Source organism: Melopsittacus undulatus, chromosome Z (genome assembly GCF_012275295.1).
Source record: "Melopsittacus undulatus isolate bMelUnd1 chromosome Z, bMelUnd1.mat.Z, whole genome shotgun sequence".
Lineage (NCBI taxonomy): Eukaryota > Metazoa > Chordata > Aves > Psittaciformes > Psittaculidae > Melopsittacus > Melopsittacus undulatus.
This window is the reverse complement of record NC_047557.1, coordinates 52599410-52612911: the sequence shown is the minus strand read 5'-3', so window position 1 is coordinate 52612911 and position 13502 is coordinate 52599410. Positions and strand designations below refer to the sequence as shown.

General features: G+C 38.9%; 1 protein-coding gene across 4 annotated transcripts in view; it reads left to right on the top strand.

The window, feature by feature from the left end:
- Positions 1 to 13502, top strand: part of HOOK3 (hook microtubule tethering protein 3) — a 91699-nt gene that overhangs the window by 6902 nt on the left and 71295 nt on the right. For all 4 annotated transcript variants that reach the window (XM_034072924.1, XM_034072923.1, XM_034072925.1 and 1 more), the window contains exon 2: positions 8211 to 8296. In XM_034072924.1, coding sequence (XP_033928815.1) covers positions 8211 to 8296 — 86 coding nt within the window. The remainder of the gene's footprint in view (positions 1 to 8210; positions 8297 to 13502) is intronic.

Here is a 13502-nt window from a genome sequence, read left to right as displayed (position 1 = left end):
CTAAGAGTTACTTAGTGCTTCTCAGTCAGGTCAGTGAACAAGAGGCCATATCGAAAGAAGAAGAGTTTTGGTGGAGGAAGAAGCTCTTTAAGGTTAAAGGCAGGGGATGAAAGGTGGGAAATCCAGCCAGCATTCTTCTTCTGCATGTGACAGCCAAAAACTTCCGAATGAATACAAAGCTGGAGTTGTGTTTCAGTGGACTAGCTGGGGTCACAAAGGGATGGCCACTTTTCAAAGGGAACATGCACGAAATGGTTTTGGAGTGGTGCATGTAATGGAGCAACTATTGCACAAAAAGATGCATTAAATCTGATGATGATGTGCTTCAGCCCTAGAATTGGTAGGGCTCTTTCATGCATTTTAGCTGCAAGCTTCTTTGCTAGTGTGCATTACAATGGAAGTGTCATGCTTTGTGTCTTCTCTAGAAGTCCTGTTGAGTGTTCAGAGTTAAATTTCTCAGGTAGCCAAGTTTAAATACTTAATCTAACCAGCAAATGGGTTCACACCACACACGATGAATGTTTTGGGGGGTATTAGATCTGGAAATGAGCATTCATATTTTATTCATTGCAGAGTTGCCAAGTATTAAATGGGCTATAGCCTTTCCTACATTCCTGGATTACATAAGATAAACTTTTCAGTGAATTTGCTTGCCATTGCAGCAAGGTATCCATTGTTTTATTTTAGGATAGGAGCAAGTAGAAACAAGTTTGTGTTTAACTGCAGCAGAGATTATGGTTGTTTTACCAATTCTACTGCCCCTTTGGGGATTAGGAAAATTTAAAATGCAGAACTTGATCACCCTGGCATGATTTATCTGATTTTATTTTATGGACAATGTCAAAAAGATGGCAGCCTATTCTATGATGACTCCTACCTTTCTTAAGGAGTCATGGAATTTGGTGAGCTTCTCAAAAGCCTTATTCTGCATACCTCCATAGTTTCCATGAAGTTTAGGAAAATGTTTGCTGAAATATAAATCCTGTGAATGGAGATGACTTGAACTGCAAGAAATGCTAAATTTAGCAGTGTGCTGTGCATCTGTGTTACGAGTTCGAGAATATGCTACATCTGAAATTTCTTAGTCTGGTGAAAACTCTTCTTTGAATCCTATCTTGTGGCTGCTGAGTCTTACTCTTGTGATTTTGTGAAAGACTATGTTTCCACACTGTCGTGGTTTAAACCAAGTCCACACACAGCTTGTTCACTCACTCCCCCCCTTTCCTCCCCCAGCTCCCGGAGAATTAGGAAGGAGAATCCAAAGAATGTGGCCCCCACGGGTTGAGATAAGAATGGTTTAATAACTAAGGTATAACACAAATCACTACTGCTACTACCACAAATAATAATGATAAAGCCAATAACAAGTGAAGAGAATACAACACCTCACCAGTCACTGACCCATAACTCACCCCACCCTGCCCGACCGAGCACTGACCGATACCTCCTCCATCCCCCCAGAGCTCCAGCCCTTCCGGGTCTCTCCCGGTTACATCCTGGGTATGACGTGCTATGGTATGGAATACCTCTTTGGCTAGCCTGGGTCAGGTGTCCTGTCTCTCCTTCCTCCTGGCCTCCCCTCCTCCCTGGAAGAGCATGAGCTCAGGAAAGGCCTTGGACAAACCAAACATTTGAGCAGTAACTCAAAACATACTTGCTATCAGCAACCGTTCTCAGCCTGAAAGTCAAAACACAGCACTGCACCAGCTACCAAGAAGGAGAAAAATGACTGCTACTGCTCAAACCAGGACACACACTGATCAGAAAGTTTGTGTAAATGATATTTCGGTAGAATTTAGTGCTCTTGGATTAACCTTCTATGCCTTTGAGGGAGACTTCTTTATTTTACCTGTCAACAGAGACAGTACTTTATCTAAATTGTAGCTTTGGACTTAAAATAGCTATCTTCCCCCTGCCCCCGTATTTTGCAAGGGAAAAGCTGCCCTCTGTATTCACTTTGTTTTTGTTTAAGTAATTTTTGAAATCTGTATAAATTTGGACTGCTAATATGCAAAGTTTTTCTGGATAATCACTAGCCAAGAGGTTAATGGACTTGGCTTTGCCTTGTCTCATCTAATAGAAGTTATGCCTTGCTTTCTGTCCTTTGTCTTAGCATGGATCAATTCAGGCACATTTGCCTGGTGCTGTTCAGGTTTCTAGTAGCCTACCGGTCTTCATTAAGGATAAAAAGATTTTTGCTCTTATTCATTGAACACTTCTGCTATTTGTATTTAACACCTACTTTGAGAGTACAGTTCCATTATTTTCCCTTGGTGAAACTTCATGCATCCCAGTTATATGGGTTGTATTATCATCTAAGCTTCTGTAAGTCAGTGTGGAAGACAGAAGATACCCTGCGCTTCCTGTGTCTAATATGACATCACTTTAATTAATGCTTTTTTGTCAACTCTGGGTAGTAGAGATGGAAAGTTTTGCACTCTCAGCAGAGGAAGCCAGTGATTCACCTCCTGTAAACTCTGCCATTAGTGATTTCCTCCATGAGAAGATGTTTCTAGTCTTGAGAGGCACATTTTGGGGTTTCTAAAATGCATTGGTGCTTTGTAGAGTGTATGTATCCTGTAACTACAAGTGTATTGAGGTAATGTTTGGCAGCTTTCCACTTACTAATGGCTTTTATTTTGAGAAAAGAAAGCATCAGTGGTAAATAGTACTTTTAACTAAAACATGATTAAATAGGTGAGAGCTCGGAAAGAACTGTTGGTTTCCAGTGCTGTGTTAGGCCTTCCTATTACATATCATAATTTCATTTTATCTTAATCACAAATACGTGTAGTATTTTTCATCAGCTGGCTCATCTGGTTTCGAACTGAACACAGTAGCGCATTCAGTATTTTCCTCAGGAGCTGGAAGATTAGCTTGTGTTCTCATGGGTGATCCTGAAAAGGTTAAATCAAACATCGTTCAGAGTTGAGACTGTTAATTGTATCCTAATAATGTGTCATACTTGGACACTTCAGTTATCAATAGTTTAGTAGCAATGCCAACATAGTGCAGTACTGACTGGTTTATGCTGTCATGGCATCTAGTCTCACAGGCTTTTAGTAAGTAAGTTTTAGTCAAGGTATATCCTGTACTTTCTGGTCTGTTTCTGCAAAGGAGATATTTAATCTTCATAAAACTTAGTCTATGAATGAAACATTTTGATTGAGATCTTTCATGACTTTGACCCATTCAGGTATTGAGGATTGAAACTAATTTATATAAAATAAGAAGGAAATTAACAAAAATAATATTCAACTCTTTCTCCCTGAATGAATCACCACCCTATCCAGCAAGACTTTGCCCTTTCATTGTTTTGGATAATTGAGTACCTAACATTATGGCTGAATTGCAGATTAACTCTTGAGACTTTAATAAGAAAAGATTGACAACTTAAAATCCAGTGAAAACATCCCAAAGTTCAAATCCTGAAATAAAACTGTTGTGCTCGTTGGAGAGCCTGGATTCCCTTTGTTTGTTTGATGCATTCTGCTGCTGTGTTGGAAAGCGTGAAAAAATAGCTTATGGCATGACTATCCAAGCAGAAGACAGCAACAGGGAAGGAGAAAAATGGGTGTAAAAACCTTAAAGTTTTCCAGAAGCACAGAATCTGGTTATAGGATAGGAATCGCAATTCCCCTTGTAATAGATGTGACTTGATACAATAATTTGGCATCTGAGAAAGAACAGCTTTCTGTATTGCAAAATTAACTTACCATCCTGAAAAAAAAGGTATCTTTTCCTCCAGGACTGGCGCAGAGGGAAATCTCTTCCCTTCTAGTGGGATTTTTGTGTATCTCCTAGGTAATATTTTGTGAATGTATGAGGACAGAAGTGATCAGCCGTCCTCAATCTCTGCCACTTTCCTCTTTCAAGTGTTCTTGGATAACGGCTTGAGTAGTGATTAACATCTATCGCAGTGAAGCTGGCTCATTTCTTGTTCTTAGTCCTTTTAGCCACTTCCTTATCTTAGCTGTGTGATCTGTTCACACAGTGATGGGGATGCAGTATTGTTTTAGGCTCTCTACATGGCACCTAGCTGTAAGCTTGCGAAGTCAGTTCCAAAAATATAGGGAAATAATAGATAAATAATTATAAAGGATCATTTATAGGTTAGGGAGTACTTTGCTCTAATAAACAACTAATTGGAAGCTGGGAATTACCTTTGTTGTGTTTGCACATAAGATAACTAGTCACACTTTTATCTGCTAAGAACCTCCAATAAAGATTTCGGGTATTATTGCAAAAAATACAGAAAAGGTCAGATATTCAACTACACGAGCAATAAAAAACAAGCTATATATATAATCACTGTACAAAGAGCAGGTCTTTCATTGGCTTTTAGTGTTGAGAAGGAAAAGGTGCTGGAGAGCTTTCTTTGTCTTTGGCAGGGGAGGTGGTCAAATGTTTGATGGTGGTGTTGTATGTTTTGTTTTTTTCATGTGGTTGGTTTGGGTTTTGTTTGGGTTTTGTTGTTTTGTTTTCCTGCAGCTTCATGGGATGCTAGATTCTCTATCATTCCTGTGGTCTTTCTCTGGACCATCTCCAACAGGTCCATGTCTTTCCTGTGCTCAGGACACTAGAACTGCCCAAAGTACTGCAGGAGGGGTCTCACGAGAGCAGAGTGAAAGGTTAAGATCACCTCCATTGACCTGCTGGTCATGCTTCTTTCGATGCAGCCCAGAACAGGGTTGGCTTTCTGTGCTGTGAGTGCACACTGCTGAGTCATGTCTAGCTTTCATCTACCAGTATCGCCACGTCCTTCTCCACAGGGCTGCTCTCAATTACTTCATCCCTAGCCTGTATTTGTACTGTATTTGTTTCCATTCTATGTGCAGGCCCTTGCACTTGGCATTGTTGAACCTCATGGAGTTCACATGAGCCCACTTCTCAAGCTTGTCTAGGTCCCTCTGAATGGGCTACGATCACTCAGGCATGATGTAAAGGCTCAATATTGTGGTACAAAAAGGAAAAAATAAAAAAAAATAGAAGGGAACTGCAATTAATTTACAGCTTTGGGAACTAACAATGGGGGCCATATTGCAAACACTTAAGAATTAGGAGCAGTTGCAGCAGGATGAGAGAGAAGTCTTCCAAGCGGAAACACATCACAATACACAGAAAGAGCACTGTTTTAACAGCTGTTACTAAATAGCTGTTTAGAAGCACAGACACAAAAATACTTGTTTCTTTGTTTCCATAGCTGGACTCTGATTCTGCATTGCTACATGCTTATAATTCCTCTCCCTTCTGGAAGACGAACTGTATTGTTTCTTAGAGTGGTTTAGCATTTTGTAGAACTATATGAGAATAGTATAGGAGTTTTGCTTTGACATAAATATAGAAAGGATTTTATTTTTATTTATTTTTTTAGAAGAAAATTTGTTACTTTCTGTGAAGGATATGAAAATTATATGGTTCTTTTGTTTTGAGAGATGAATAAATGTTTTGTGGCATGAATTTGACACCTTAATTGAAATATTATGCTGTGTATTCCTTTTCTGTGCAAGCGAAGATATTTCTTACAAAATTTAAATATATGTGAAGAAACAATTCATATAGCTAGTTTTAGTCTTTGTTCCTGTTCTTTGTCATCTACCTATGAAGACCATTATTGTCCTTAATGGCAATCTTGCTTGTGTGAATGTGGAGAAAAGAAGACTTAGTCTGGTTACCTGAGTCTCAGTGACAGGTCTGACTTTTTTTGTGTATATAATATTAGGGAAGTATGGTGATAAAGTTAGGTACAAAACAGCAGAGATGCATCTTGTTTTTCTGTATTGTGGAAATAGGCTTAACCTTTCATCTGATGTCAGTGCAGTTGTATCTCTTGCATACACTTTGATTTAATCCAGGAGATGTTTCATGTATCAAGATACAAGGTTAATTTTAAAACCTGCAAACTAGCACTCTGTATAAAAACCTCATTGATGATGGTATTGCTTATTTGAGAAGAGCATTTCACTTTTCCCACTTTTGAAAAATCACAGTGGTATTAGTTCTTACTTGACTTTTTGATTTGGCTGTTGTGCAGCAAAGTGATTTAAATTTTCATTATTTAAAGGTGCAATATGCAAAATTAGAAACAAATTTCATTGTCGGTGCTTGAGAATTTTATCCTTATAACATCTTGAACTTCTTCAATGGTAGCCATCCATGATGTCATTGCAGCTTTTTTTGTTAGAAACTAGTATTTCCTGTTTACTGTATTACTGAGTTTGTGGATTCAGACTCAGAATTGTCTCTGTATTCTGCCAACAGTATTGCCACAATTCTGAGTCTCTAGGTAAACTTCAGTTTCTGCCAAAATAGCAATTTGATGTTATATCCTCTTACACGGTGGTTTTCATGTGTGGTCTTATTTTTTAATTCCCCCACCCAGTCACCCACTCTGATTTTCACCTAGTGTCTCTGCAATGTGTGTTGGCTTCTTGATTCTCTGGAGAAAAAGCAAGGAGCTGTGTTTTCTGGGTAGCTCAGACCAAGCTATGGGAAAATCTGCTGAATCAGAAGTGTAGAAGTCGCTCTGTTTTGCATGCCACATAATAATTTGTTCTTGTACTCCTGGGACATGGGCATCGTTCATGACATGTTTACTGTTGAACTTGATGAGCAAACATGCTCTGAGAGCTTGTTTTTTTTGGGCTCTTCATGGACATCATTGCTGTTTTTTCCCCAGCAGAATGCTAGGGTTTTTCTTCCAGAGTAAAGGGAAGAAAGCAACATTGACCTAAGTTCTTGTTCTCCAAATTAATGTTAAATGGCATTGTTAGCTTGCTTACGTGACATTCCCTGATAGAGTTTCATGTTTCTTCTAAAATCAGAAGGTATTGTGAGAATCTGGATCTTGGGCTCTTGATTTTTTTTTGAGAGCCTTCTCCTCAAAAAGGGCTTACAAAATTTCCTGCTGTCTCATGAATTGTCTTCTATTGCAAAATATATATCTAGAGGGCATTTATTGCAAAATGGCTTGGACCAACATTAGTGTTTCAAATGCCACTAAAGCTTGGTTTTACAGTATGTTTGGAAAGAAATGGTTGATATCTAACATTTATGTAGCCTGAAGCTGCAAGCTCTCTTTTACGCTTTCTTTTCTCTTGTGCATATGAGTAGTGCTTCCTACAAATAAGCCCTGGCTTTCCCAATGTGTCTGCAGATAACCTTCAAATGACATGTCATCAAAACTATTTTCACAAAACTGATCTTTTAAAATCCTTTAAAAATAATGTTCATTGAAAGTAAATAATGAAATACCATAGACCAGTTGAAAAGATTGTGCTGAAGCAGGAAGACTTTTTTCCCCACATAAAGGAAGGAAGGAAGAAAATAACTTTGCCTTGTATATTTGTACATTTGTTGGTATGGTAGGGGGAGGGTTTCTGATGGATATGCACATGGAAATTGAGTTGATGAACAGAAATCTTACAAGAATTGTGTGTATTGGTGTTTTTGGTTTTTTTTTTTTAAGATTATTCTTGCTTTTGTGTTGACTACTAATATTACACAGGTTCCTCAGAAAGTTAACCTTAGTGTGTTCAATGTGCAGTGTATGGAGAGGAATTTTTTATAAACTAACTCTAGTTATAAGTAATTCTGTCATCAAATGGCTTGGTCCCATGGTCCTTACTATTCTCCTTCAGAATAGCAGCATTTTTGATTCCTGGCTTCCATCTGAAAACCAGAGGCCTTGAAATATTAATAACAGTAGAAGTGCATAGACCTGTTAGGGTTTAGCAGCATTCTGCTGTTCTTTTACACCTGGTAGTAGGGAATAGTTAAGTTTGGAGAATGTGTGTCTCTCTGCATTTGATCTTCTGGTTTTGGGGAGCCTTTGGGAGTTTCATATTACTTCTAAAAGCTGAGCTTCTAATGTATGTTCATTGAGAAAGTGTACTCTAATATATGCTCTTGGATGTGTTTGAATGAGAGAACAGAAGTGATTTTCCGAATTAGAAAATGCTGTGGAGAATATGCCTTTGGAGAACGTACTGCTGTTATTTGTAGCAAAATTCACAAGTTTGTGAAAACAAATATGCTAAGCCCTGTCAATAGTGCATTGTTTTGATTGCTATTAAATATAAAACTTCTTAATTCCTAATGTGTACACTAAACGTGGAGGCACTTGGTAGCAATTTTTATTATTTTTTTTAACTATTGAAAATCCTTTGACATTGAAGTAGAAGATGATAACCTTTTCCTTCCTCCTACAGATCCAGACATTTAATGTAGAGGCACCATGCCAGACCGTGGAAGATTTAACGAATGGGGTTGTGATGGCCCAGGTTCTTCAAAAAATGTAAGATATTGTTTGTTTAATGAATTAAATACATGGGGGCTTTATCTATATTTTTTCTGTATTTAAGTGCATTTTAGTTTAAACTTAGTATGCCATAAAGATGTGACTTTTCCTGTGCTCAGACAGTACTTTAATCTGGAACATGACTGGGATGTTTTTTTTTTCTCTGTAGCTTTCAGATAACTATATTAAATAAAAATTTTAAAAAAAGTTTTATGGAGGCATTTATTCAATGTGAGCTTATTGGAAAGATGGATTAAAACTAAGCTTATAAATTCAAACTTTTTTGAAAAGTAGGAACTAGTGCAAGGTAAGGTATTGGCTCTGATCACTGAAACTACAGTCAGTGTATCAGTAATGTGACAATTAGTTTCATGCTGTAAGACTTCTGTGGTAAACAGAATGGAACTGTCAAATTCAGATGTTTGCAAAAAAATTATATTCTTGAAAATAAATAAATAATAGCTGTCAGACCAGGTAATGTTTTTGTTCTTTTGAACTTTAAGATCAAATAGGAAAAAATGCATTAGTTCAACATTTCAATGTAATCTAGGATGTTTCTGGGGACTGCAGGTATGCACCTCAAATTAACTGTAGCAGAATTACCTATTACCACATAAACACAGCTTCTTGTAATTCATTAGAATCTTGAGTAGCATTTACCAAAGTCAGCAGTCCAAACTTAGCATGCCAATTCCTGCAGATCTATTAAAAAAGCCTAAACAAAATGTTTTCTGTGTAATTTGTTGGAAATGAAGACTGGACATGTACAGAATAGATATGAATAGCTTTCTGTTAGAGTTATTCTGGTTTGCATCAAAGAATTGTGGAATAGTTAAGGTTGAAAATCACCTTTGGAGTGTTTGATTCAACTCACCTGCTCAAAGCAGAGTGTCAGATCAAGTGGCCCCAGGATTGTGTCCAGTCAGATCCTGAGTATACGGAAGGATGGAGACTTCACAGCCCTTCCTGGCTACCTGTTCCAATACTAATTGCTGTCACAGTTTTAAAACAAAACCAAAAACCACCACCACAACCCACCATGCTCCCCACCCCCCAGGAAAAAAAAAGCTGGGGGCATGTTTTTCTTTATATTCAGTTAAGCTTTCTGCTTCTTGGGGCCTTCTGCTTGTTGTTTGTTCACTGAACACCGCTGAGAGAGTTATGTAAAGAAGGTTATGTATAAAGAAGAAGGGGGACTTCCATGTATTTATATACAGGATTGGCAAGATCGTACTGAGCCTTCTCCAGGCTAGACAGACGCAGCTTGCTCAGCTTCACCTTGTATGACAGATGCTCTAGCCTGTTAATCATCTTAATTGTCCTTTGCTGAGCTTCCTTGTATGTCTAGGTCTCCCTCATACTGGGGAGCAGTATTTCAGATTTGGTCTCACCAGAGCTGAACTAGAATCATAGAATAGTTGTCTTCTGGTCTCACCTCGCTTGGCCTGCTGGCAACTCTCTTTCCAATACAGTCCAGGATGTGGTTAGCCTTCTTTGCCACAAGGCACATCACTGGAATGTGTTCAGCATGGTTTATACCAGGCTTTTTCTCTGCAGAGCTGCTTTTCAGCCAGTTGGCCTGCTGTATATGCTGGTTCAGGGAACTTGCACTTACTTTTGCTGAAATGTGTAAGGTTCATGGGCTGTCAGCCCATTTCTCCAGTCTGTCAGGGTTTTTCCAAATAGCAGAACAACTATCAGGTGTATCATAGACTCCTTCCAGTTTTGTATTGGCTGAAAACTTGCACTCTGTTCCATCATCTAGGTCACAATCAAAGATGTTTAATAGTATTGAGCCTTCGGGTATGCTGCTGGTGTACTGGACTTTATGCTGTTTCTTGTAACCCTTTGAGCCTCTCAGTTCAGCTAATCACTCACAGTTCACCTATTCACTTCACTCACTTTGAGCCTGGCAGTTCAGCCCACCTCACTATCCACTGAAGCGAGCTATGCTTCATCAGTTTGTCCATGATGAGGTTATCCTGACCAGGTGGTCTGTATCTGGCACCTATAGCTATGTAATTTATGTTGGTTTGACTGGTCATCCTGACAATAATGTCTCAGCTGGTTCATCATCTGTTCCAAGGCAGAGCACATGCATTCCTGCTGTTGTCTCACTTGAAAGCATCTCCTGGTCACTACATTCCAAGCTTGTTCTTCCTAGAGAGCCTGTGTTCATTCATGGCAGCAGCCTTGTCATGGACACTATCCTACTACATCTTCCTGTGGCCTTGTAACTATACACAGCTCTTTGCTTTCTCCTGTTTGTTCTCTATGCTACATGTGTTAAGTGCATAGCCACTTTATATGTGCATCCAGTTTTTCTGATTCCCCAGAATGAGAGCTTTCCCTGTAATGTTTTTCTGTAGGCCTTTCCTTGTTTATGTGCATATGCTTGGGATGACCCCATTTCAGCCCTCTTTTGTTGGCTATAAGGTACCTCGTGTTTACGTTGTCCCACATTTGACAACAAAGTCCACTATTTTTTCTTATGATGTTTGCTTGTATTTTCCCTCCTCTGTTGTTCCTTGTTTAAAACTACTTCACAGGTGCCCCAGCCTGTTGGCAAAGATGCTTCTGCCCATAGTAGTCAAATGAATCCCATGTCTTCCAAGCATTCCTCAATTCTCGAAGATGGTTCTATGGTCATGGAAACCAATACCTGACTGCCAGCACCAGTTTGTAGCTTGTTGTTGGCCTGCAGGATATGTCCTTTTCTTAAGCCCTTTCTGCTAACTGGTGAGACTGGGGCAAACAACACTTGGGACTTGACCTCAGCTTCCAGAGCCATGAAATCAATACTTGGTAATTTCCAGGTCTCCCTAGGTGCATAGCTGGTGCCAATGTGGAAGCGCAGAAGTAGTAATAGCCTGAGGACTGGACAAGCTTTGCCAGTTTTCAACAATGCCATGAATTCAAACTGCTAGCAAGCAGCAGCCCTTCTTAGGTGATGAGTCACACAGAAGATGAGGGTGCTCCATCCCTTGTTAATGCTTACCACTTGCCTCTTTTGCTGCTGCCTAACTCAGGTTTACCAAACAAGGGTGAGTCATTTGACAGAGCTCCTAGCCCCTTAACTGCTATGGGGGCACTGAATGTGTTTCTGTAGTTACAAGTCCTCAGATGGATCAGGAGCCTTCCTCATAGTGAAAGAGCAAGCTGTAAGTTTATAGGAAGAAAAAAGGGGGATGATATCTTGATGTAGTCAGGTATTTCAAGAGAACACTTTAGAGCATGTGGAAAAGTAAGATCTGGAGATATAAGGATAGAATCATAAAGGCGTAAAGTAGACAACAGTCTTTCTTTTTTACCTGAAATTTCAAAGAAGATGTAAGTGTTGCAAAGTTCAATTTTTCCACTTAATTTTTCCTTTTGCGAGAAGATGAGGCATTACAAGAGTTACCCAATTTTTATGTATTTTTTCATCAAACCCAACTTCAAGTCAGTTTCAATGTCGGCAGTCATTTTGCGCTGAATTACTCTGAAGAGTAATTGAAGCAGTCTTTCTACTGTTTTAATGCATTTTGCTGGTACACAAAAGATGACACAACACAACTCCCTTCCTGCTGCAGTAATGGATTTTCCAACCCAGCATTTGAATCAGCTCACAAGTTTTCTGAAGTCTGAACATCACGTATACAAGTCTGAAGGTGAATGCAACATAAACTGTATGCTCTTCCTTTTTTAGGATTGGAAAGATGGTGTTCTTTTTTACTTGCTGTAGTATAAAAGATGGTAACTGTTTAAATTTTATTTTCAGTTAGAGTAGGTTAGGATTTCAGCATAATCATCTGTGGCATGACTTTAAAAACAATCTAGTAGTAACATAGTTAATACGGATATTCATCCATCTTTAACTGTCTGTAGTTTTTCCATAGGACACAGGTTCCACTTAATGGTGGATCAACAGTGATAGCTGTTGATATATTGTATAACTGTATATATTCTTGATTGACTAGTTCAAAGACTAATCAGAAGTTGGATTTAAAACATACAAACCAAAATGAATCTTTAGTGTTGAAGGCCCTTCAATGACCTTACTAACTTGTACTACAATTACTTGAAGTACTGCCTTTCTCCCTGCCTTGGTATTAAGAAAGGGAAACAGAATCATAGAATAGTTGGGGCTGGAAAGCAGTTTAAGATCATCAAGTTCCAACCCCCCTGCCATGGGCAGAGACACCTCACACTAAACCATGTCATCCAGCCTGGCCTTGATCACCACCAGAGATGTAGCATTCACAACTTCCTTGGGCAACCCATTCCAGTTGCCTCAGCACCCTCACAGTAAAGGACTTCCTCCTTATATCCAGTCTAAACTTCCCCAGTTAAAGTTTTAACCCATTACCCTTTGTCCTATCACTGCAGTCCCTAATGGAGAGTCCCTCCCCAGCATGCTTGTAGGCCTCCTGCAGATACTGGAAGGCTGCTATGAGGTCTCCACGCAGCCTTCTCTTCTCCAGGCTGAACAGTCCCACTTTCTCAGCCTGTCTTCATAAAAGTTCTGAGATACTGTTTTCAGTTGATCAACTGATACTTTAATAAGAGACGTATGATGCAAATACTGCATTTCTATAGCATGATTTTAAAATATTTCCCATAGAAGCTGCCATCCTGACACTGAAATGTGGAAATTCTTTAGTTTACCCAGTTTATACATAGAGATGTAAGTAATTTTGAAGTTCTTTCCTTAGGCCCAGGTAATAATTTGAACCTGACAAAATTTGTATTTGGCTGTCTTACACTCTGATAGTTGTGCTTCAGATTTACTATTTTGCTTACTTGTGCAATTGAGTCTATTGATTCTCATGCAGAGATTTAGCAATAATATTGCCAAATCTTGACTACATTCTGTTGAGATAAACTTTGAAGTGCAGCAGCAAGCTGATCTTGGATTGCAAAATAGGAATGACGACATGAAAAATTTTTGAGTGAAAGTATTATTGCAATACAGGGATCAGCATTTGTATAGTTGACTAGAAAACTGACAAGGAGCATGTTGACTAGACTAGTTTAAGTATTCTTTCTTGAAAACAAAACTGAGTTCCAGACTAGCAGAGAAATTTTCTTTCTGTCCTTCAGACAGATACTGCAGGAAGAATACTTAAGTCAGGCACCTGGGACTGTTGAATGATATGAAGCAGCTCTGGAGCAGGCTTTTCCAGTGTGTCCTTCTTTTTATAATATTAGCACTGGCACTCTC